Source organism: Haemorhous mexicanus, chromosome 8, assembly GCF_027477595.1.
Source record: "Haemorhous mexicanus isolate bHaeMex1 chromosome 8, bHaeMex1.pri, whole genome shotgun sequence".
In the NCBI taxonomy this organism is placed as follows: domain Eukaryota; kingdom Metazoa; phylum Chordata; class Aves; order Passeriformes; family Fringillidae; genus Haemorhous; species Haemorhous mexicanus.
The window spans coordinates 23,668,395-23,691,112 of NC_082348.1; the positions used below are offsets into that span (position 1 = coordinate 23,668,395).

Here is a 22,718-nt window from a genome sequence, read left to right on the forward strand (position 1 = left end):
GGCTCACTGTGCTCTGCTTGTGCGGTACTGGTTTCAGAATCAAATAGCCCCCACCGTGGGACAGCAGACAAGACCCCCTAAGCACAGCGACGGTGGGCAAGGCTTTCAACACAGGGGTACTAGGATTTCTTCCTAAATCTAAAAGGAAATCTCAATCTTCTCCACACTTCCTTTTTCAGAACACGCTCCTGCGCTTGGGTAGAGCTGCCCGCCCGCTGCTCGGCGGGAGATTTTAGGATAAGTTTCCAGCATCTCCTTCCCCCTTTGCCCGCCCGGCCGGCCAAGTGTGTCGAGGCGAAGCGAGGGGGACGCGGCCCTCTCTGTTCCGCCGGTGTCGGGATGGCCGAGTCCCACGGAGCCGTGCACTGCCCGGGGACACGGGGGCCACGTCCCTTCCGCGGCGACCCCGCGGGCGCGGACGGGGCGGGGAGAAACCCGACCCCCGCCGCCCGGGCAGGGAGAGGGGCTGCGGCCGGCGGGAGGAGGTGGCGGCGGCGTGCCCGTGTGACTCCCCCGTTGGCGGGGACACCCCCAGCCCGGGCTGCGGGGAGGGTGACCCAGGGCGGGGCAGGGCAGGGCGGGGCGCGGCGCTGCCCTGCCCTCTCCTCTCGCTGAGCGGAGAGGCGGGAAGCCGGCGTCGGTGCGCTGCCGGTCGGCCGGAGCCATGCGGAGCTGCGGGAGGGCGCGGGGCGCTGCGGGCTGGGCCGCCCCGCTGCTCCTGCTGTGGCAGTGCCTGCCGACGGCGCGGCCCTACAACCTGGACACGCAGCACGCGCTGCTCTTCCGCGGGAGCAACGGGACCCTCTTCGGGTACTCGGTTCTCCTGCACCGCCACGGCCAGGAGCGATGGTGAGTCCCCGGCCCGGCCGCCCCCGCGGGGGCCCGTCGCGCCTTGTCCTGGCCGCGGCTCCTCACGCTGCCGTCTCTGCCCCGCAGGCTGGTGGCGGGCGCGCCCCGGGCCAGCTGGCCCGCCAACGAGTCGGTGATCAACCCCGGGGCCGTATTCCGGTGCCGGATCGGGGGGAGCTCCAGCGGAGAGTGCGAGCAGCTCCAGCTGGGTGAGTCGGCGGCGGGGCGTGGGCGGGGAGACCCCGGCGGGGCGGCGGCCGGGCACGGCCGGTGGGTGCCCGCTGCCCTCCGCGCACCGCGGCTCCGCTCCGCTGCCCTGCGGGGCGTGCTGGGCCCTTCCGCCGTACACTGCAGAGTGCTCTGCCTCTCGCCAAAGGACGAGATCAGAGCTATTGCCCGAGGACTGTAGCGGCGGCATCGAGAGAAATAACATGCACCAAAACGTGATTTGGGGAACTTAGGTGTGACAGATGTTCCCACAGCCGTTTCGCACCTTTCAGCCTCCGAGTCAAAAGCCCCATGAGAGTTTCGGTCTGAGCTTGCTCTGCGGAGAGCTGGTACAACTTTCAGGGCACTGGGTGAATGCAATAAGCTCAGGGATGAGAGGGTGGAAGTATGTGCCTAAATCATGTTTTCTCCTGCAAAGCCTTCTCTTCGTAGAAGCCACCCTAAAGTAACTCTGAGCCACAGTTGTCTTGCTGATGGGTTCTCCCTGCTTGCAGATTTATTGGAGTTTCTGGCGAACAAAGTTATTTTTGACTGAATCAGTTTTTATGGGTCCTGCATTTAACTTCGCTTTTCTCTATCTCCACAGTCTCCATACTTGGGAGATGTAACTGGCTGAACTTACTCAACTTTCAAGAGTTTGATACTTGTTAAAAAGGGGAAGGCTTTGCACTGAGTTGCCATGAGCATGTGTGAATTGCTTTGGGCTCTCTTCCTGTCCCATTTGCATACAGTGCTGTTCACGCTATTCGTATGCTATGGAGAGAATCTTCCTCAACTTGTACTCTACCACCCTCCGACCAAGAGTATCCCGTCCGTTACGAGTACACCACCCAGTAAGGGGAAGCGCGGGAAAAGGGCTATCAAAATATTTGAAAGCAATAGCACACCATGAACTGGTGGCTGTCAGGGTGGAGCTCTGTTTGGTTACAGCATTCTGTAACCAAAAAAATACTAGAACAATTATTTCTCTACATGTCTGTGTATAAAACTTGAAACTCACAGGTTCTATCCTTTTTTTTTTTTTTTTTTTTGCTACAAATCAATATTAGAGTTTCATTTTGTAACTGGGCTACAAAAACATGAGGTATTTCAGTGGTGTTCTATGTGTAGTCCTATAAGAAAAAGACAAGCAGTTGCTGCTAGAAAGAGTGGAAATTAAATTTATACCAGCCCAAGTAGTATTTTGGGGTTTTGTTGAGTAATTTCATCACAATACTAAATCTATTAAAAAGCTATATATAACAAAGACCTTTTCTTTTTTTTCTGACTGCCTGATTCTTATGAGGAGGCTTGCAAAAAGTCCAAGAGGTCAACTAAAGTGATGAAGTAACATATACTAAGAGTCAATAAATCCCTGTTCCTAGATTGGTGGTAAAAATAGTCCTTTACTGTGTGGGGGAAGAAAAGGAAGGGTTGAAAGTTTCAGGTTCTTTGAAAATTACAAACGTCTGCAGTGCCTCTTGGTTTGCTCATTAACCAATGGAGAAACAAAATCTCTAAAGAAATAATATGATGGGTTGTTCTTCAGTAGTTTAAGGGATTCTAAGTGAAATGAGGCAACAGATACATGAAAAAGTTTACGTCATTCCAAAGGCTCAGCTTAACATGGCCTCTATTCCCAGGATTGAAGGCTGCAGGTTACACAACATACTTTTTAAAACAATAGTTATACCACATTTTTGCAAACTAGGTTTTCATTTCTGCAAAGATGACATCTTTGCATCACTAAGGTTTGTCTGTAGTATTTCTGAAGTTAAATAGAAGCTGAAAAGAAGTGCTGTATTGTACAACAGGTCATTGAGGTCAATGAAGAAGCCAAAGGCAGCTGTGGAACATGGGATATGAATGAAGTGGCATAGTATCTGAGGTCAGAGAAATATGCAGGGGAACTTGCAATTACAAAGCTGAACTTAATTATCTCTCGTCTAACTCATTCCAGTTTGGGTTCTGATCTCATGGAATAGGGACTTTCCTTAGAAAAATGTGTGGCAATATATTGCGCTGCTGAACAGGCACAATGAGAAATAAGTGTTTCTGTCTTGCTCTTAAATAGTTTAATTTGCATTTCGTTCTGCTAAAAACATCTTTGAGGTGGTAAATTTCTAATTATAAGTCATGAAAAAGTAGAGGTGATAACAGGCAATAGAAATGGCTTTCCAAATTCTGGCCTTCAGTAATAAATGGATGTGAATTACTTGGAGACATAAATATGTTAAAATCCTTTTCACTAAAGTAGCCTTGAAACTGCCATAACTAATTAATGAAGGATTCATGAGCCATTAGGAGGCCTCTGATCACACAAAACTGCTGTTGTATTTTTATATGTCACAAGTTCCGATCTGCTTCCTCAGTGGCAAAAGAGCTGCTGGAAGCAGTCTTATGCTGCAGTCATCACAGTATCTGGGATAACTCATCCAGACCTACTTTAAAGAATTTTAATGTTCTTCAAGATGTTGCAGGCCCTGGGCTGGTTTAAGAGCTGAAAAGAGCAATGAGATACACTAGCAAGGCTTCATCTTCCTAGCCCCTCATTAGCACTTTTAAATCTCTCTCTGATTGATGAATAGGAGAGTTTTAAGTCTCTTTTGGAGTTCTAGTACTTCTGTTTATGGTGTCAAGTGTTCTAGACTGCAGATTTATTTGTATGTGGAGTATTTTTAAATAATGGCTTATGTTACATGCGGAGGCTTGTAATCAAACTTCAGGCACAAGTACAAAATACAGTGCTTCAGGTTCAAGCACTAAGTGTCCATCTTCTAGTCTTGAGTTTCAAATCCTTGCCCACATCAGTTTGGGGTAGTCACAGATTATTGCAGAGGAATTTACACGAAATTTTTTTATGTTTTGACCTATTGAATTTTGGACATATGAAATATTATAGAAATTCTTCAATAGCATTGCTGTCAGATTTGAAACAGTGATTGACTGGCTAAAGTATATAGGAAATAATTTGTGCCATTTGCCATCCAGTCTAAAGAAAAAATTAGTTTTAGCTACAAATGAATACGGTAAATGCTCTGCATACTGTTTAACATAAGGCCAGAAAGCTCTGCCTGCAGTTTCAGTCTTGCTCCCTTCCTTCAAGTCTCTGCTACAATTAACCTGTGAACAAATTGCCCTCTAGCTCCCCCAGCTGAATCATTACAATGGAAAAGTGAACAGTTAATAGTTTTCCCCAAAGGCAGAGCTGTGTCTCTTCAACTTTTTCAGTAGGTTTGAGTTTTGGTAGTGTGGCTTTTTTATTTTGCTTGCACAGCTCATACCTTGCAAGTGACCTCTTTCAAATAGCCATACTATTCCAAGGAACATGGTATCTTCTGGACCTAGGTCTATCACAGAGGGATGGAAACAGGTATCATTTAAAATGTTTTGGGTTGAAGTCATTGAGGGACATAAGAGGGATAAAACCCATCAGATCTGTGAAAACAGAAAGTAGTTCCTGGGGGAGTAGAAATAGACTCTGAGGCCCTGACACCTAGGAGCAGGATATCAGAAGGCTTATTGCCTTTGCAGCAGACTCCATCGTTTTCATCAATTAGCAATGGGACCAGAGGAGTTATGGGAGGATAAAGTGGGTGATGAGAGGCTGTTGGGCATGGAAAACACTGGAGCAAGTTATATAGAACTGGTTTCTCAGATGACATTGCAAACATCTGTATTATGATCCTTGAGGCCAAAACCAGAAATGGCTTTATAAGTTATGACCATATTTGTGTGCAGTTGCATTGTTTCTGTGAATGTGTTCAGAGGGGATTATAGCAGAAGTGTATCTTCCAGCTGTGTAATGTACACAGGCATGGGCAATTACTTATTTCTCAGTGACTTTATGACAGCACGTGCTCCTTTTCCCTGAGGCAGCCAAGCTGCCATGTCCTCTTGAGCTTATGCAGTGCTGCTCTGTTGCTTGTGCAGAGTACTGCATTTTCTCATTTGATAAAACTTTTATACTGTCATACCCTGAGCAGGGACTCATCAGGGTGTCTGGGATGTCAAGTTCTTGCTTCTCTCTCCCACAAAAGTCTGCAATTTCAAGGTGGTTGAATACTTGCCAGTCAGAGAAAGCAAGGAAACATAAGGCAGCGTGTTAACAGAGGGCCAAAATAATCCTGAATCAACATACACTGGAGCAAAGGAAAAGGGGAATGAAATCCAGTGAGTGTCAAAGAATGTAGTGCTTTTTCTTGTTACAAACCTCTGAAAGAGGCGCGGGAAGGAAGCACTGAAACAGGCTGAACTTACTCATCTCTCACATCATCATTGTCTGGTTTTATTTGATTTACTGATAAGAAGTCTCGGTCTCTTGGGGTCTAAATTTATTGGTCTGGTCTTCTCTACTTCTTCCATTTGCTGCAAATCCACATAAAGCAAATCCCAGGTAAGACATTGTTAGAAGAGGATGGAACTCATTGCTAGAAGGGAATTACCGGAAGTGCCTGGTGCAATTTAAAGGAGGACTAATTCTTGCACATGGGAGTGTAATGGCATTTTCTTTTCTAAGGGTATCTCAATCAGATTAATGTGCTTCATAATTCATGTAAACCATGGAAATATCTCCCTTAAGAAGTGAGAAGTTTTCCATTATATAACTCCAAAAATAAATTCCACGCTTGTTTCTGAAAAGCAGTATATATTCAGTACATGGAAATTCACATCTCTGACATTAGCCAATAGGAAAATCTATGTATTTATTTAAACTCTCTAATGCATTGGACAGTAATAAATGCCAGTTCTGCTCTCGGCACAGGTGTTTTGTTTGGTGGGTTAATTTTTGCAGGCTTTTTGGTGGGGCAAGGGGTGAGAAGGTGTGGGGTGTGATTTATGGGGCTTTTTTCTGTGCAAGCAATGTCCCATCAGCATTAGTATTCTGTGGTCTGTACTGACATCCTCTTCTGGGTAACTAAACTAACCCTTAAACCTCAAACATTTTGGGTTCAGCTGTTGTTGTATTCAATCTGAGAAAGTTTTGAAAATTAAGCAAAAAAGTTTGTTCAAATGACCTAATGTGTTTCCTTATTTAGTAAGAAGTTTTTTTCATAAACTATCATGCTGATGCATAGATAATACCGATTCAACAATTTGATTAATGCTTATCCATGCAAACATCTTAAAATTAAGAACTTCCTTTATATAACTTAGAATAAATGTGTAGCTTCTCCTTACTGTGGGGATCACTACTACTTTCCAGAAGAAAGCAAATATTTGCTCACTTGGCAATACTTTAGCCTTTTGAGCTGTGGGGCGAGCTATAAGTCATTTCAGTGTGTTCTCTCAAGGTTTTAAAAAAATATCTCTGCTTAAGAACTAACACTAAGAGCTGCTAGTGAATGATTCCAACAGTGAACGAAGAATGCAGGACGTGCATAGGTAATGATGTGCCATCCCCAGCAGAGGTGGCAGTTGTGTTTCCTAGGAACGTTTAGGCTGAAGAGCACTTACAGGGACAGCCCTTCACCAGAATTGAGTGTAATGTCACTTTCTATCTGAGTAAGGATGGAGAAGCCATCCTGCCAGCCTGTCACATTCAGAGCCAGTATGTTCCCTTTGGCTACCCACAATCATACCTTTGCTCAAGAAGAGAGTAAAAAGTCTACATGACCTGTGTAAGACAGAGAAAGAAGTCAGATCCACCTCACCCAAATTGCTGCAGTGTCCCCCCCAATATTCTTGAATTCTCCTGTTACCCACCACATTGTTCTTCACCTTGTCCCTCTGTTCAGAGCCCTGGTCTTTGTCTCCTAGGCCATCCCAGTGGTGAGCGCTGTGGGAAGACGTGTTTGGAAGAGCGGGATAATCAGTGGCTGGGTGTCAGCTTGTCCAGGCAGCCAAAGGAGGGCGGATCTATTGTTGTATGTATTAACTACTGGGCCTGTTTGTCAGACTGCAGCTGGCTTTCTTAGGCTTCCATGTCAAATGCTGTGTTTGTTTTATATCCATAGGCTTGTGGACATAGATGGAAAAATGTGTTTTACGTCAAAACTGAGCACAAACTGCCACATGGCATTTGTTTTGCCATCCCTCCTGATTTTCGAACTGAGCTGAGCAGAAGAATATGCCCATGCTATATAGGTAAGCAAAAGCCTTGAGTCCTTTTGTAGGGAAGGGTGAGATACCCAGTTGAATGCAGAGTTTGTGAAAAGCTGGTATTGTTCTGAGTAGGTATTCTGCAGCCAAAGGCTTGGAGGCTGAGTGCTGATGATATAAGCCCAGTTCATGATGTAAATATGTTTATCACTTCAAAGAAAACCTGCTTTCAAAGGGCAAAAAGTATAATTGGAACAGGGCATCAGAGTAGTTTTTTCCCAGACTGCATTGCTGAAGGATGTGTGCTTCTCAAAACCAGGCCAGTAGAGGACATCCCTCCTTCCTTTACTCTTGTCATTGCTCTGGAGATTCTCACAGCAGAGCAGCAGAAATACCTGCAAGTGATTGTTACCACCTGCTCCTTAGCCTTTGATACAAAGGTTCTGCAGTGCCTGTGGCAGTATGTATCCTTGTCCCTTACTTGTCTTCTGCCAAGGCTGCTGCTGTGGCATGAGACCTTCAGGGGTTCTTCCTCAGAGAACTTTAGGAGGAGAATAAGGGTCAAGACCTGAATCTGTCAAATGATTCCATCCATGCTTTCCCTTTCTTATCTACCACTCGTCCAGGAGAATGATCTCGTGCCCCTGTGCCTTGCCAATGCAAGGATCAGCTGACAATTTGATCTTTCTGTGCAGACCAAGTAATGCATCAAATGTCCCACTGCTGGCTTTGGAGACTCTTACAAGGGGTGGTGAAATCATGTTATTTTTTCTTTGGAGACTTTAAGTGTACAAATCTATGTATGGAATGAAGGGAACCCTGATGGCAGGCAGTCAGCAAAGAATTGCAGGGAAACACAGCTGGGATGCTGTGTTGGACTGCTAGGCTGAAAGCAGGATGTCTGAGACTGCCATAACACAAACCCTTCATGCCACCAGTGGAGAACAGGGCAAGTTCAATCAAGATACCTAAGCCTGTCAAGAGTAGAAGAATATCCAGATGTGATGCTCAAACTTTTTGGCCATTTCGTTCATGGAACAATTTTGAAAGTATAGCCTTTAAAGTCACAATATTTCAAGGGCAGGTGTGATCAAATGGTACATAGTGTTTTGAGTTTGTTACAATAGTATATTGCCCCTAAAGGCTATATAGTAGAAACCACTGTTTTTACTTTTATTACACAACTGCAAACCAACTTTTTGGGGGGGGTGTTTGTTTGTTTGTTTTTTCCTAACTTGTCTCAACTTCTGTTGAAAGCCTGGTGACAAAACTCTGGAAGTACATGCTTCTCATCCTTTTTAATATTTCTTTCCCATTCCCAGATCATGCACGAAAGTTTGGAGAAAACCATGGGTCATGTCAGGCTGGAATGTCTAGTTTTTACATTGAGGTGTGTATTAAAGATACCAAAAGTCTCTTTGTTTATATACTTTTAGATATAATATCTAAAAGGGGATGTCTAAATGAAAACATCAATGCTGTATTTTATTGTAGGAGGGAAAAAAATCATTTTTAATTTGTTTTTAATTGAATCTTCCTATGACTTGCATGATAATTCCCAAGTAAGGCTTTAATTTTTATTCCTAGGAATACTTTTACACCTTACTAAATCCAAAGTTATTTTTCATCTGGAAAAAGGGCATGGATATAGCAGAGGATGAAATTTTATTATTCTCTTTAATATGTTTGATGTAACATTTATAATGCTTGCCTTCTTGCTTTATAGAGTTATATTCTATATTACTTAATCTCCATTTCACCCTAAGATGGTAATTTCTAAAAAACTCTTTTGAGAAGAGACCATCCTGAATTGCTGTATTTTGTTGTTACAGTTTAAAGCTTTTAATAATGGTATTTTTGCAAAGTCTGGAAAATATTATCTATAATTTAGTAATAAACCCCAGTGCTGAGCCAGATGCATCTCCAGCAGCATTTCACAGAATTCGCAGGAGATCTAAAGAAGAGCATTTTACTTGTTTTGCTTATTTTCATGAATATTTCAGTGTGAATAACATGGCTTTGTTTTACTTTTCTTTTAGGATTTAATTATAATGGGAGCCCCTGGATCATTCTATTGGACTGGTTCTGTGTTTGTATACAACACAACTGCAAATACAATCCACTACTACACAGATTCAAACAACCAAGTGAAATTTGGCAGTTATCTAGGTACTGGAAGGATTTAACACTTTACTAAAATATAAGCTAAATAGCTGGTCTTGGGGGAGTGCACAGTGATTTTGAGTGTTTTCACTATTAACCCCAGAAGCAACAGTTCTAAAGATGGTTTCTGATTTTGTTAAATACTATTCAGTTATAAGGCTTCCTCTCTGTTCTTTTTGTGAAGAAACTTCTCGAACAGCGGATTTCTATTCTTGTCATCTCTCCACTGACTTTTAACCATTTCTTGATTTAAAAGGTAGGGATGCTTCTGATTAGCACTGGTTTTCATTTCGCTCAAGTCTGCAACGCTGCCGAGAGCTTTCACAGAAAAAGACAATGGTTTCACATATGACAGAAAGATGAAAACATTTTTACAGTGAAAGCTGCAGGCAAGTCTTAATTGTATTGTCAATAAGGGGAAGTTTGCCATGACCTTTAGAAACAAACTTTCCTTCAGTGTTGGTTGTGTTTTTTTTTTTCTTTTTTATTCCAAACATATCTTAGTCTGGATATGTGAGAAGGCAGACCTCGTTTATGAATGTCTGTAACCAAGGCCATGAAGTTCTACTCACATACCTATATCCAAGTAACTCACTGAATTTAGTGCTACAGTTTGGAAAGGTTTATGCCAAAAAAACAGCAGCAGCTTCAGAGTTCTCAGTACACTGAGAAAAGCTCATCTGTCCTTCCTGAATTCCTAAGCAAGAATATTTTTGCTTGTGACCATTGGGTTTTGCGTTTTCCCATTCGAAGTTCCGGTTCACGTGGATAAACATTTCCCGTTTCTGATTCCACTCCTCCGACAATAGGAAGTTGGCATATGTTATGAAATAGTCATTGTGAAACACAGTGAACTAAGACTTCAGAATTCAGTTCTGGGCCTGCAAAGGCTGCAGTGACTCTGTGGGAAAGTCAGGCAGGAGAGAGACTGGCTGATAAAGGGGGATCAGACACGCAGGACAAAAGAAGAGCTTCAGAGAATGGAATGCTCCAGTTTTCCAGTAGTAATCAGCAGAAGAAGTACTACTCCTCTCTAGGGAAAAAAGTTCATTCCAGATGTCTGCTTCTACAAGTATAAGAATGAGAATTTCTGGAATGAATGAGTCAAATCCTTGACAGCCAGAAGCCAGATCCAGGCAAATGGGTAAAAACCTGCATAAGGACTGTGTTGGGGAGAGGTTAGGGAAGGCCTTTCCACACATATTTCATCTCTCTTAGTTGCCTTGGCCATCCAGGACCTGAGATCAGCTGGTATTTGCTTCACTCTAGTGATCTGGTGCATGTTGGCTCAGCAGAGCCATATGTCTTCTGAACTTGCCCTTCTACAGGAAAGTGAAGAAGGACACCATTAACTCATCTGTATGTCTTTACAGTAGCAGCTGTGATAAACCTGGAATTTTGCAGAGTCATGCTACTTTAACCTCTGCTCCTTTCCCTCATAATGGGGTTGAAACCCCATGGTGTGGTTGAAAGGTTTTAAAGGTACCTTCCTTCCCTCCCTCAGCATCTGTCCCATCTTTGTAATTATTGAAGACAAAAATCTGTTCAGGATTAATTCTGTTACCAAATTATCTTTTTAGAAGTCTAAGTTTGTTGCTCCCTTAAGTAATGAATAAAATTATCCCTACCAAGTGCTGGAAGTATATTGTGACCAGAGTGTAATTCAAGCATGTGAGTAGATACCATTATCTACTTACTCTGTTCTTCCACTGGTAGCGACCAAGACATTGGCACCTTTATTTATGGGTTTTTTTATTAAACTGTTAAAGAATAATAATTAAGAAACTAGGGACTGCAGGAAGTGCAGTAGTATTGTGGCATTTTCCCTAAGTTGGAAGAAACAAGGGTGTTCATGTACCAGACAACTGAAAGAAAGAAGGAAATTAGACATTTGTAATACATAACATGAGGTAATATTTTCTTGACTACTTCAGAGTCTCTTGGAGAGTAGTAGATAGATGACTTCTATAGAAGGAATTTTCAAAGTTATTCAGTCTTTCTAATCAGCTGGCCCTGATGAAAAAGTAACCTTAGGCACTTAAACTGCCTTAAAGAAATCATAAAGTAGAAGACAGTTCCTTTTAGAAATCTGAGAAGGGCAAGTGACATTTCAGAAAACTGAAAAGCTGTAGTTATGGTAAAAAGAAGAAAACTGGAGTTGGAAATAAAATTTCATTTCTCTATGCCTTTAAAGGGTCAGTTATGTGATTTCCCCTTCCCCTGCCAAACATTTTAATGCCATTAAAGAAAAATGAGAACTGTGTGATTACTAATTCTTAAGGACTTAAAAAAAAAACCAAATGCAAGAATTACAGTAACATTTACACTTTAGCAAAACAAAAATAATTAGAAAGTAAATGTCAGAGCAGGTAAATTAAGGTTCATCCTTAATTTTTTGTTGAGTAAATAAGAGCTAGGTGTTGACCTTCAAGTGATAAATTGCTCTGTTCATCTCTTTTAGATTAAAATAGGAAAATAAAAAGGTGGCTTAATGAGAACTTGAATTCTAGGCAGTTAGGTACAATGACAAAAGATTCAAAGCTTGTTCTCATCCATCCAAGATGATTTTTCCATTTCCTCTGCGTGCTGTGAACATCAGCAGTCACTCAGTAAATGCAAGAGTAGTGGAATATGTTATCTGTCTTGTAGTCTGAGCTGCAGTGTACTCTGGAAAGAGTAAGGATGACTTGTGCAGCTACAGGTTAAGGTGTTAGCCTTTGTTTTGCAATTTTGTGTTTGGATGTCTGCACCAAAATATGGTCCTGTTTATGATCTCTCTCCACATACAGAAATGCTTTGTTAGGTAGATTTATTTACTGAAGCTGATGTAATATTTTCTTACTGCATAAATGAGGCTTTTGCAATTTGTTCCTAACATTTTCATGTGTGAGTCCATGGTGCTCTGTGTGTGTATGTGCACATAAAAGTAGTACTACATTTAATTTTCCTTCAATCTGGTTATAATATTCAAAGAGTAACAATTGAATCAGTTATTTCCACATTCCAGTGCATGCACTTGGATAATATGTATTTGTATCAATACTAAACTCACTAAACAATTGCAGAATATGCATTAACAGAAGGTGTTTGCAATTTATTTTATTGTGTTTGGAAGCATGGCAGATAATTGAGTTCTTGGGAAGAAATGAGTGTTTCTGACACTTTTTCCTGTTTGATGGAACTTACTGTCTGTAGTGACCTTTTACTTACACTTCAAGAACTTTCTATTCTGTTTTCATTGCTGACTTGCATGAGGTCTGAATGTTAGGCTCATGATAATTTATGGTGTTGACAGCTTTTATAAGGCATGCTCCCATTCTTTCTTTGTTACATAGCATTCCAGTATTGAATAGTGCATTTCTGATTTGCAGGATATTCTGTTGGAGCTGGACATTTTCTGACACCATCCAGTCTAGAAATAATTGGAGGGGCTCCCCAACAGGAGCAGACTGGTAAAGTAAGGAATTGTCTATAATATTGGTTTAATGGCTGTAACCCCACAAAAACACCCATGATCTTCCAATTTAGATTAAAATAGTAAAGACAAGCATCAGATACAACTTCTCATGGGGGAAAAGTGGAATAAAGAATTAGGGTAGGCAGTCTGGATAACATTGCTGTGGACTATGATGTTGTAGAAATGTGCAGGTAGGAAACAGGAGATGGCTGTACTTTGTGATATTGAGCAATGCTTTGCTGATTCTCTAGCACATGCTGTAGAGAAAGCACTGGGAAGTGTTCCAGATTACAGTTTGCTGAATTCTGCTTGTATTTTCTTTTCCTTTTAGGCATATATTTTTAGCAAGGAGAGGCAATTAAATATTCTCTTTGAACTAAAGGGTAAAAAGGTAAATCTATCCTATTTCTTTTCTTTGCCTTATAACTTCTAGTGCATCTTCATCAAAAGTCAAAAATAATAATGTTTTCTTGTCTGCACACAGCTTGGTTCTTACTTTGGAGCTGCAGTTTGTGCTGTGGACCTGAATTCAGATGGCTTCTCAGACTTACTGGTTGGTGCTCCAATGCAAAGTACCATCAGAGAAGAGGGAAGAGTTTATGTCTATATTAATTCAGGTTCTGTAAGTATTTTCTCTTAAAAACATACGGCAACACAGCAGTTCTGGTTTAACGGGCTAAGAGGAAGAGTTCTCCTCTCTTCTTATCCCATATTTCCAGAAATGGAAAAAGCAGCAGTAGGGCTGTGATGACTGCCCCAGCAGGAGTGCACAGCACACCCCCAAAGGCTGCAGTGTCAGCTGTAGCACAGTTACTCCCACCAGTGCTGGAACTGCAGGCACACTGGGTTCGTTTCCTAGGAGCCGTAGGTGGTGACAGCCTGCCCCTGCAGCTCCTTTCCAAGCTCTCCTCCACTGCTGTGCTTCCCACTGAACTGCCATCTGAAGAGCAACTTACCAAGCCCTTCAGAAGCAAACAAGGAATGAAACACTTGTATGCAGTTACTGGTACCAGTCAGGAAAGAGACTGGCACTCCTCAGTTTTGCAATTGACATGACTGGACAGATCATGCAATAGAACAGGCTTCTTTTTATTCATTCTAAGGTTCAGAAGTGGAAGTGTAATCACTTTGCTATTCTTACACTAAATACCGTAAAATGTATTTGAAAATGCTTGCTTCTACATCAGGAAGTTTGGTGGGGTTATATATTGGTACCCAAGGCAGTTTTAACATTTTGAGTACTAGTCCATTAATGTGCCATTGACTCTGTTTTCCTTCAGGAAGCAAAGATGGTAGAGCTGAACGTGGAGCTCAGCGGGAGTGACTCGTATGCAGCAAGGTTTGGAGAGTCCATAGCCAATCTAGGAGACATAGATAATGATGGCTTTGAAGGTAAGAATACAAAGAAAACCTGTTGGGTTTCATTCTCTCTGATCAGTGGAATGTCATGATAAACAGGATGATTATGGAAGTCTAAGAATTCTTTTGGTTTGGGACTTTTCTAAGTGTTTTCTGACTTAAAAAACAGATGCTTCACAGTCATTGATGGTTAATACCAAGGGACTAGGTTCTGTCTAATAAAGAGCATGAGCATAAAGTAATAACATAATCTGTAGTTTTTGGTGCTGGACCTCAAGTGGAATCACTAATCCTGTGTTAAATATATGAGAGGAAGATTGGGGAACAGTTTGTAACAATCATAAACAAAAATGGAGTCAAAATCTGCTTCTTTGTCACCAGTAAGTACTAAATACATGGGGATATTGAAAGCAGCCTTCACATTGGGAGACTGCTGTGGAAATACTGAAGTAAAAAGTGGATGTAATATTGAGAGTGGCTGTAAGAAAAAAATTTATAAAAAGGCTGGAAACAAAATATAAAGAGAAATTGGGTAATATAAAGCATTTTTCTGTAGTAATTAAAAAGCAGAGCAGAACCATCTTCTTCAATGATCTAACCATGACTATCAGCCCTGTAAGGATCGTGGGGTGTGTGCGTTGGTGTAGAATCTGACCTCAAGAATGTGTGTGTAATTGTAGCAGGCACAACTTGACTGTCCCATTTTCATCTCACCAGCAGAGAGATGTATAATGAGCTTTATGTGGTTTAGTCACCACAGTATGGACTCAGTCAATGTGGATTCAGTCAGAGAATTGCTCTGTAAAACCAAAGAGTCAAAGGCTTTGGGTTTTTTGTGGTTTTGGTTCAGTGCAGCATAAAGTATTTCTGATTTGCAGATAGTTCAGTTTTTGCTTATTTGTAAATGCAAGTTCCCAGTCATTAATAGTGACTTTCAGGATGCTGTACATAATCTCAAGATGGTGTACATAATCCCTCCCTCCACTGCTTGGTTAACAGCCTCTGGCTATTTGAACCATGGCAGTTTTTGGTAAGGGCTGTTGGGGGTGGATTGGTTCATTCAGTTTGTTATGAGTTGCCACACCCCTCTGGGATTAGGTCATCTAGGCATAAAACATATCCCTTTGTACCAACCAGCTACCTTCATTTCCTTGTTAAATGCCTTTCCAAGCTTATTATTAACTATTATGGATAATTCATAGAAAAATAAATGGATCATTTTGGGCACTGTAGTAAGAGTACTTGTGTTTCATTGACTTAATCCATGTGGGAAGAGCAGGAAAATCATCACTGTTCCATAAATATAAAGCTTGTTTTTTCCTCTTTTTTTTAAGATCATAATGATTTTGCCTTCTTTCATGGTAACCTTTTAACCTCTGAAGGTCGAAATTGGCATTGCTAGAAATAGACTTAGTCTTTAACAAAGTGGCAGTATGTGATTGTTGCTTTTCATTTCACACATAGTAATGAAGGTAGAATCAGATTGCTGAGCTGGTTTGTATTGTTTCTGTTTGCTTTGTATCTGTGTTCAACACTGCCTTTGAATTCAGGCAAGTAAATCTGGTCTGGCATTGCATGCATCAAGATTTGCATTTCTTCAGCTGGTCAGTGGTCATATTTCCTAGTCCATGATCATTGCTGAATTGTTTTTCCACAGATGTGGCAATTGGGGCTCCACAAGAAGATAATCTGAAAGGGGCTATTTATATATACAATGGCAGGAAAGATGGAATAACACCATCATTTTCACAGGTATGCTTTTTCACTGCAAAATACCCAATCCAGAAAAACCCCAAGTTTAACTCTGAGAGGGTTTTCCCTTCATTTAGCAGTCTGACCATCTGAAGTATATTAAAAGACTTCAGAAAATTTTTATGTGGTCTGTGATTTCCAGTCATAATATAACCTGTAAGAGAGAAAAAAATTGTTTTGGGAGCTTTAAGAAAGGTTAATGGGATTTAAGTTCAGCAGCAGGATTGTTCTGCTAATATTTTTCATTGGAAATTGTAACTCAGAGATTAGCTTTCCAAGAATAATTTTCTCTTTTATATTTTTCTCTTCAGAGAATACAAGGAAAAGAAGTCAGTAATTCTTTAAGCATGTTTGGACAATCCATATCAAGTGGCATTGATGTAGATAACAATGGTTATCAAGGTAAATTAAGCAATTTTGTTTATTTTTAATTTTTAAAAGAATAGAAATTCAGAGGGAACAACCCTACTGTGCTGATTTATACTTTTAACAGAAGCAGAATCTGTTATTGAGATGGCATGTCACATCTCATATTTTGGGAAGAAAAAGAAGAGGTAAAGCTGAGGCCAGGCAGTCAGTTTTCACGGTCACCTAACTATTATTTAAGGACTGAGAACAATGTAATAGTGAAATCATAGTGCACAAGGGGAAGAGAAATGTGATTTATATTTTTTAAGCAGGCATCTCAACTACAAATGTCACAATGAGCTGCTTTGGCCACTGGAAGCATGTTTGTTGTCCAGTCTAGTGTGCCAACCTAAATATATTGCTGGCCTTCCCAGTGTCTGGATTCTGACAGGAGTCATGGGCTCCTTGACTCTCAGTCTGAGTGAACAATACTGTAACCCCACTTAGGGCTCATGGCATTGAGCTAAGACCATTGTGGAGTTCTTGTGGCCATGGCAAAGTAGTGCTAACTTGGTGCCAAGTATATATTCATTGCTTTATACATATCATCCAAACATTCTGACATTTTGCAGATAAGTTTTAGTTCAGGTCAGGTATGTCTGTCCTGCACTTGGGGGTGTAAAAGCACAAAGTTGCCATGTTGTGTGTTCTGGCTCTGTCCACAGAAATGTTATCCAGGTTAATTTGTAATGCTGGCCTAAAGGGCAGGTTACAAGTAGTCTGCTCCCAGGTCAGCTGTTGGTTACTAATCTGGCAGTCACATCCTCAGGCCCTTTTATCATTTAGTCATCTGACAATTCACTTTTGCACCTCGTTTGAGAGGTATATGCACTGTCTGTATTTCTTTTCTTCTTGCATGAATAGGTTTCAGTTCTTTTGGAACAAAGGAAATACTTCTCTCTCTCTCTCTCTCTGTGTCTATGTCTAATTTCATACATAAAATAGACATAAGCAAATCAGTTATTTATCTAAACCCAGTATGTATGTGCATGTGTAGCAGCATCTGGATGTGCACATGCATGAATATCTATAGAGAAGAAGGCAAGTATCTCCTACTTGGCTGAGTTGTCCTTCAGCATCAACCACTTAAATGTAGACTAGAAATCAAATCATCACATTATCAATATCTGCAAGTCCAGCAAATCAGCATGCAGCATTTAGGACAGTGCAAAAGTATTTGAGGAGCTGTCTTTGAATACTAGTATATCCCTTCTTGTAAATAAAGGGCAAATGGTGCTATAATAATCTCCAAAAGGTGAATATGCTATAACATGCTTGTACCTGAGAAGTAATTCCTGTTGACAAATTATGCTTATAAATACATTCTCTTTGTGCAGATGTAGCAGTTGGTGCATTTCTCTCTGATTCTGCTGTGGTGCTGAGGTGAGATTGCTACGTTTCAGTACTTCTGAAGATCATACAATTTAACTGTATTTTTTTTGTGGAATTTATTAAAACTCAATTGTTTAATTTAACCTCATTATATTCTTGGTATCTTTAAGTTCACTCATTAGGCTCTATAAACCTCTACAAATGAAACATTTAAGTAAACACATTGAAAATATGAAAATGAAATTCTGTGACTTTTTGAGGTAAAAGTAAAAAATGCAGGTAACTTTAAAATTATAATTCTAAAATATAAAACTAGATTGTCAGGGATGGTTAGTTTTTGCAGAGATTCTTTAAGCTACATCTGAACATTATTTGTGTTACTCTTTTCTATTCTTAGAACAAAACCAGTGATAATTGTTGAAGCCTCTTTGAAACATTCTAATTCAATAAATCGAACTAATTTAGACTGCATGGAAAATGAGCAGCCTGCCACCTGTATGAATTTGAAGATCTGCTTTACCTATAGAGGACGAGAGGTGCCTGGTTATATTGGTAAGCTACTGGAAAAATAATCCACTGTATGTATTGATTTTAAGACCAGTAATCTGACTTCAGTATAAAATGAAAAGCTGAAAACATGGATACCTTTTTTATGTCATGGATACCTTTTTTATATCATGATTACCCCATAACATCAGGCCATTACACTTCTGTTCAATGTGGAATAACAGCACATAACACCCTGCTAGAGCTGCTGGAGTTCTTTGGAGAGACAGCAGCATTAAAAGGATGATGTGTAGATGTCCTCTAAGAGCAATCTTCTCAGGCATGGACCAAACCAGATGGGACTGCTGGAGGATGCTGCCTTCCACTCAGCAACAGAGAGAAAACATTCCTTCACAAACCAGCTCAAGCAGCTGATCATACCATTGTGGGGCACTTTGTGAAAGAGGAGGAGTCCCACCAAAATTACTGAAAAATAAATCTTGAATTGTATTTTATATAATGCCTATTTTGCTTTTGGCAAAAAACTGGTATTGCTAGAAGTGGTGTCTTTCAGAGGGAATATTCATGGTGAATTAATTGAACATAATTTACTGTCTAAATTTGACTGTATTGCCTGAGTGCTTTTAACCTACTTGTCATGTGCTATTTGTAAACTGCAAACAGCCCTGCAAGTACATGGTATATAAAATTAAATTGCTCAACTCTTCTGGGTGAGAACAGACAGTAACCTTAGGGAGCATGTTACAGAGAACACATGCAGTGATGAACTGTAAAGTTATGTGTCTTTTGATCTTTATCAGGTCTTTTGAAACACAGAATCATTTTGAAACATGAGCTGTCTGACTGGGTCACCCTTGCTGGACTTGTACATAAGACTTTTTAATTTTAAAAAAGTACTAGTAGAAATTGTAGATAACCTAACCCTTGGCAAAAAATTAGAAGTAACAGATCTGTAATGCTCTGAAACTTGTTTGCAACTTGTTACCATAGCAATTCATGCTAACTTAAATAGAAAAAACTGTGAAGTTAAACAGTATTTATCAGTGTTAGTTGACTTAAGTGTTTGTTGTAAGTTACTGTCAGCCCTGTAACTAACTGAAGTGGGTTTTCTATAAATAGATTTGGGTAGAAAATGATAAACTATCCCTGATGTAAATGCTTATATTAGGGAACAGCCATGAAGCAATTTTCAGGGTACTAGAAGTTTCTCTTAGTATGGATTTATGTCAGTGTTTTTAAGCAGAGCATTTTAAAATGGATGTTACAGAATAATCTTATGGAAGTGAGTCAGAAATTGTAGTTTCTACCATAAACTCATTAAGATTGCAACACTTAAAGATTTGTAACCTTTATTTTAACTGGGTTTTATTTTGTAGTGTTGCTTTATAATCTGAGTGTTGACGTGAACAGAAAAGAGGATACACAAGCAAGATTTTATTTTTCCTCCAATGGAACATATGACACAATCTCAGGAAAAGTAAAGATTTACAGCAATATTACTGCCTGCAAAGATCATCCAGCATTTATGAGGGTAATGTAGTTTTCAGTATGTATTGTCTTGTAAATCCTTTGTTCTCCTTTGAAAAGCAGACCTGCTGCAAAAGAACATATTCTGTTTATAATTGCATCACATTATTTTGGAAGTGAAATATTTGTATTCAGAACTTCCACAGTTAATATATTTTAATTCTGATGCTTTCTCAGCTTTCTCTGAGGAAGTCAGTAGGTCTGCTATCTCTTACATCAGTGAGATGTATAATAATAATAATAACCACAGTGATTAGGTTGGACCTTGAGCATTCTTGAAATTTTTTCATCATTTTTATGCATGATAGATCATATATAGATTCAGGTTGGTTTGGAGCAACCATGAAGATAGAACATTCATATTCTGCTGAACATTTCTGATGGAACTTTCTTATGTGCTTCTTAATGCAAAGTCTTAAAGCTTGTAATTTTTATGTTTTGTCATCTGTAACTATACCAAAGAACACGTGTATGGTTTTGCTTCTGTTTTTACTGTGAGTAGATAAAGTAGACTCAGCTAAAAAGGAAAGAACCCAATCTTGATCCATAGGAAGTGAAATGAAGATGATTGCTAGAAAAGTCTGTAGTTCAAGGTTTATAGTGTGGTGTGCTTGGTGAATTTGCTGCAAGGAGCCAAAGGCTAGCAGGGTTTGAAGAACAGCATTGCTTGGGCTTGCTTGATTTTTCCCCTTCAAGGGATGCAGCACTCACTCACCCATAGCCTGAAGGTGGAAATAGGGTAGGAAGAGCACTCATGCATGACCTATCCCTCTGAAAGATGAATGGGGGACTTGTCTTGAAAATGGAATAAAACCTATAATCAGGACAAGGATATAATATTTTTAAGGCCATTCAATTAACAAGAAAAAAATTAATCACTTTTATTCTATCAGGCATCTTAGAAGCTTGTCCTCCAAAGCAAAAATTTTGGAAAAACTTGGAAGTCCTAAACCACAACAAACAATAAAAATCAGTGGACACAAAGGAACCACATTTTATTAAACTCAGAAAAAACAGACTTCTCTCCTGTCAGACCTTATCTAGGAGGGAAGAGAGGGACTATGTAGATGTAAGGGGAAATAAGGGCAATAAAATAATGGACTAGTTTGCCTAACATTTTCTTTGAAATCCTCAAGGTAGCAATTCTGTGACCTTTTGAAACAAACATCTATCAAGGTGACCGATGCAGTTGATCCTGCACAAAAGCTGGAAAATAAATTTTATTTTCTGCAGCTACAAAAAAAACCTGCAGGGAAATATTCTTCAGTGTATTTTTCTTCTTCCTTGATTTCCCTTTTTTTTTTTTTTTTTTGTTTGTGACATGATTAGAAGCCAATTCTTCATCACAAAGCTTCAGGGTAGAAAGGAAAGCTTATGTTACCTACTGGAAAATTTCCCAGATGCATCTCAACTGATAGTTGCACCTAAGTGAATGTTGCTTGCAGGAGCAATGGCAAATTGCCACTTACTTTATAAGAGTTTTGTAAACTAATGGAGATGTGATTGACAGCTGACCTTGTACAGATTGCTGTACCAGCATCAGCAGGTATTTGTGTAGGAGGAAGGAATTGATTTGCCTCATCACTTCCTATAGTCCATCATTAGGGGTTTTTTCCTCCATAGAATTCACTTTTCTCTTCAATTCTTAATTAATAGCATTATAAGCATCTCCTTCCACCCACTGAGGTTTCTTGTATGAAGCTCCTAAAGTTAAGTAAGTGTGAATGTCTGTCAAATGCAGTCCTTGCAAGAGACAATATAAATTTTATGTATTTTGAGTAAAGGCTAATTAATAGCTAATTAGTATAATGGAAGTAATATAAAGCAGATGCAGAGAAGACCTTGTGGAAAATTATTACAAATTAGATAATATGTGATTTGGCCAACACAAGCTTGCAGATAAGAATTAAAACAGTGGCCATGTGGAAGGACAATCAGTGTCTGTCTATCCCCTACACTTAGGGAGTAATTTAATCAGGTTTGCTACTGTTGGTGCTTCAAGCTGTTCAGTTTTCACAAGTAGGTGGGTGGGGCTCTGATCTGAACATTCCTACACAGGCAAGGCTTCATGTGCAAAATAGTCATTTATTGAGGAGCTCAATCTTAATACAGAATGGGAAATAAAGGGGCAGAAAAATAAAATGCAGTCCCAAGTTGATTTAGTTGTACTGTGGGAGAACTCCTTTTGATTTTGTATGTAAATACCCCTTGGGTTTCTCTGGTCTCACTGGTTACTTTTCTTCATTTTAGCCAGCTTTGCCTGTTTTTCTGCCTGGGCAGTGCAGCCTTTCACAGGAGTGTGAGGCAGGATTGTTGACAGAAGTAGGCTCCCTCTTCAGTAAGATTTCTTATCCTGGAAAAATCATCCATTCTGAAATGAGTGATGCTGTCATTGAACATATTGTGCTTTTATGTATTTCTGATTGCCTCCTTCAGCAACAAAGATGTCTGGGAAAGTGTATTAGCCAAATAGAATTATTTTACATGTGGAAAATAGGTTTTGCTGTTTTAGTGAGTTCTGGGCAACCTTGTATCTTTAAAACATAAGCATACATGTTTTGTCTTATATGATTAACTCATTAGGTTTCCAATTTTCGTAGAAAGATGTAAGGGATATCTTGACTCCTGTACATGTTGAAGCGAGTTATCATCTGGGGCATCATGTTCTACAGAAAAGAAATGTTCAAGAGTTTTCACCACTTCAGCCTGTTCTTCAACGCAGGAAAGAAAAAGATGTTATAAAAAGCAAGGTTAGTGTATGAGTTCTCTTTTTCTCCAATGCAGTGAGTAAATATTCAGGTTTTAATCTCCAGTTAAAAAAAGCTTCACTGATTCATTGCATGCAAAAGAATTTATTTTCTAGACCTACACCTAGGGATTGTGTCTTGATATTAATTAATAAACCAGAATGCTAAAAAAATGCCTCATTTTTTGCTAAAACAAAAATCTTTGCAGCACTTGTATACCATCTGTATTATGATTTAAAAATAAAGAAGGTATGTGCACAGAACTTGCCAGCATAAATAGTACTCTACATCTCAGAACCCATATAAGAAATTCACTCTTTGAAATATCCATTCAACTACACAGTATGAGTCACTTTCCAACATAAAAT

The 22,718-nt window shown here is 39.9% G+C and overlaps 1 protein-coding gene across 1 annotated transcript in view; it reads left to right on the top strand.

Moving 5' to 3' along the window:
• The first annotated feature begins 607 nt into the window (after positions 1-607).
• Positions 608-22,718, top strand: part of ITGA4 (integrin subunit alpha 4) — a 34,744-nt gene continuing 12,633 nt past the window's right edge. Inside the window, exons 1-16 of the mRNA XM_059853212.1 lie at positions 608-849; positions 937-1,058; positions 6,817-6,923; positions 7,014-7,143; positions 8,421-8,488; positions 9,138-9,267; positions 12,633-12,718; positions 13,050-13,109; positions 13,203-13,340; positions 13,999-14,110; positions 15,735-15,829; positions 16,141-16,231; positions 17,575-17,620; positions 17,967-18,121; positions 19,453-19,607; positions 22,204-22,353. Of these exons, the coding sequence (XP_059709195.1) occupies positions 665-849; positions 937-1,058; positions 6,817-6,923; positions 7,014-7,143; positions 8,421-8,488; positions 9,138-9,267; positions 12,633-12,718; positions 13,050-13,109; positions 13,203-13,340; positions 13,999-14,110; positions 15,735-15,829; positions 16,141-16,231; positions 17,575-17,620; positions 17,967-18,121; positions 19,453-19,607; positions 22,204-22,353 (1,830 nt within the window). The 5' untranslated portion in view covers positions 608-664. The remainder of the gene's footprint in view (positions 850-936; positions 1,059-6,816; positions 6,924-7,013; positions 7,144-8,420; positions 8,489-9,137; positions 9,268-12,632; positions 12,719-13,049; positions 13,110-13,202; positions 13,341-13,998; positions 14,111-15,734; positions 15,830-16,140; positions 16,232-17,574; positions 17,621-17,966; positions 18,122-19,452; positions 19,608-22,203; positions 22,354-22,718) is intronic.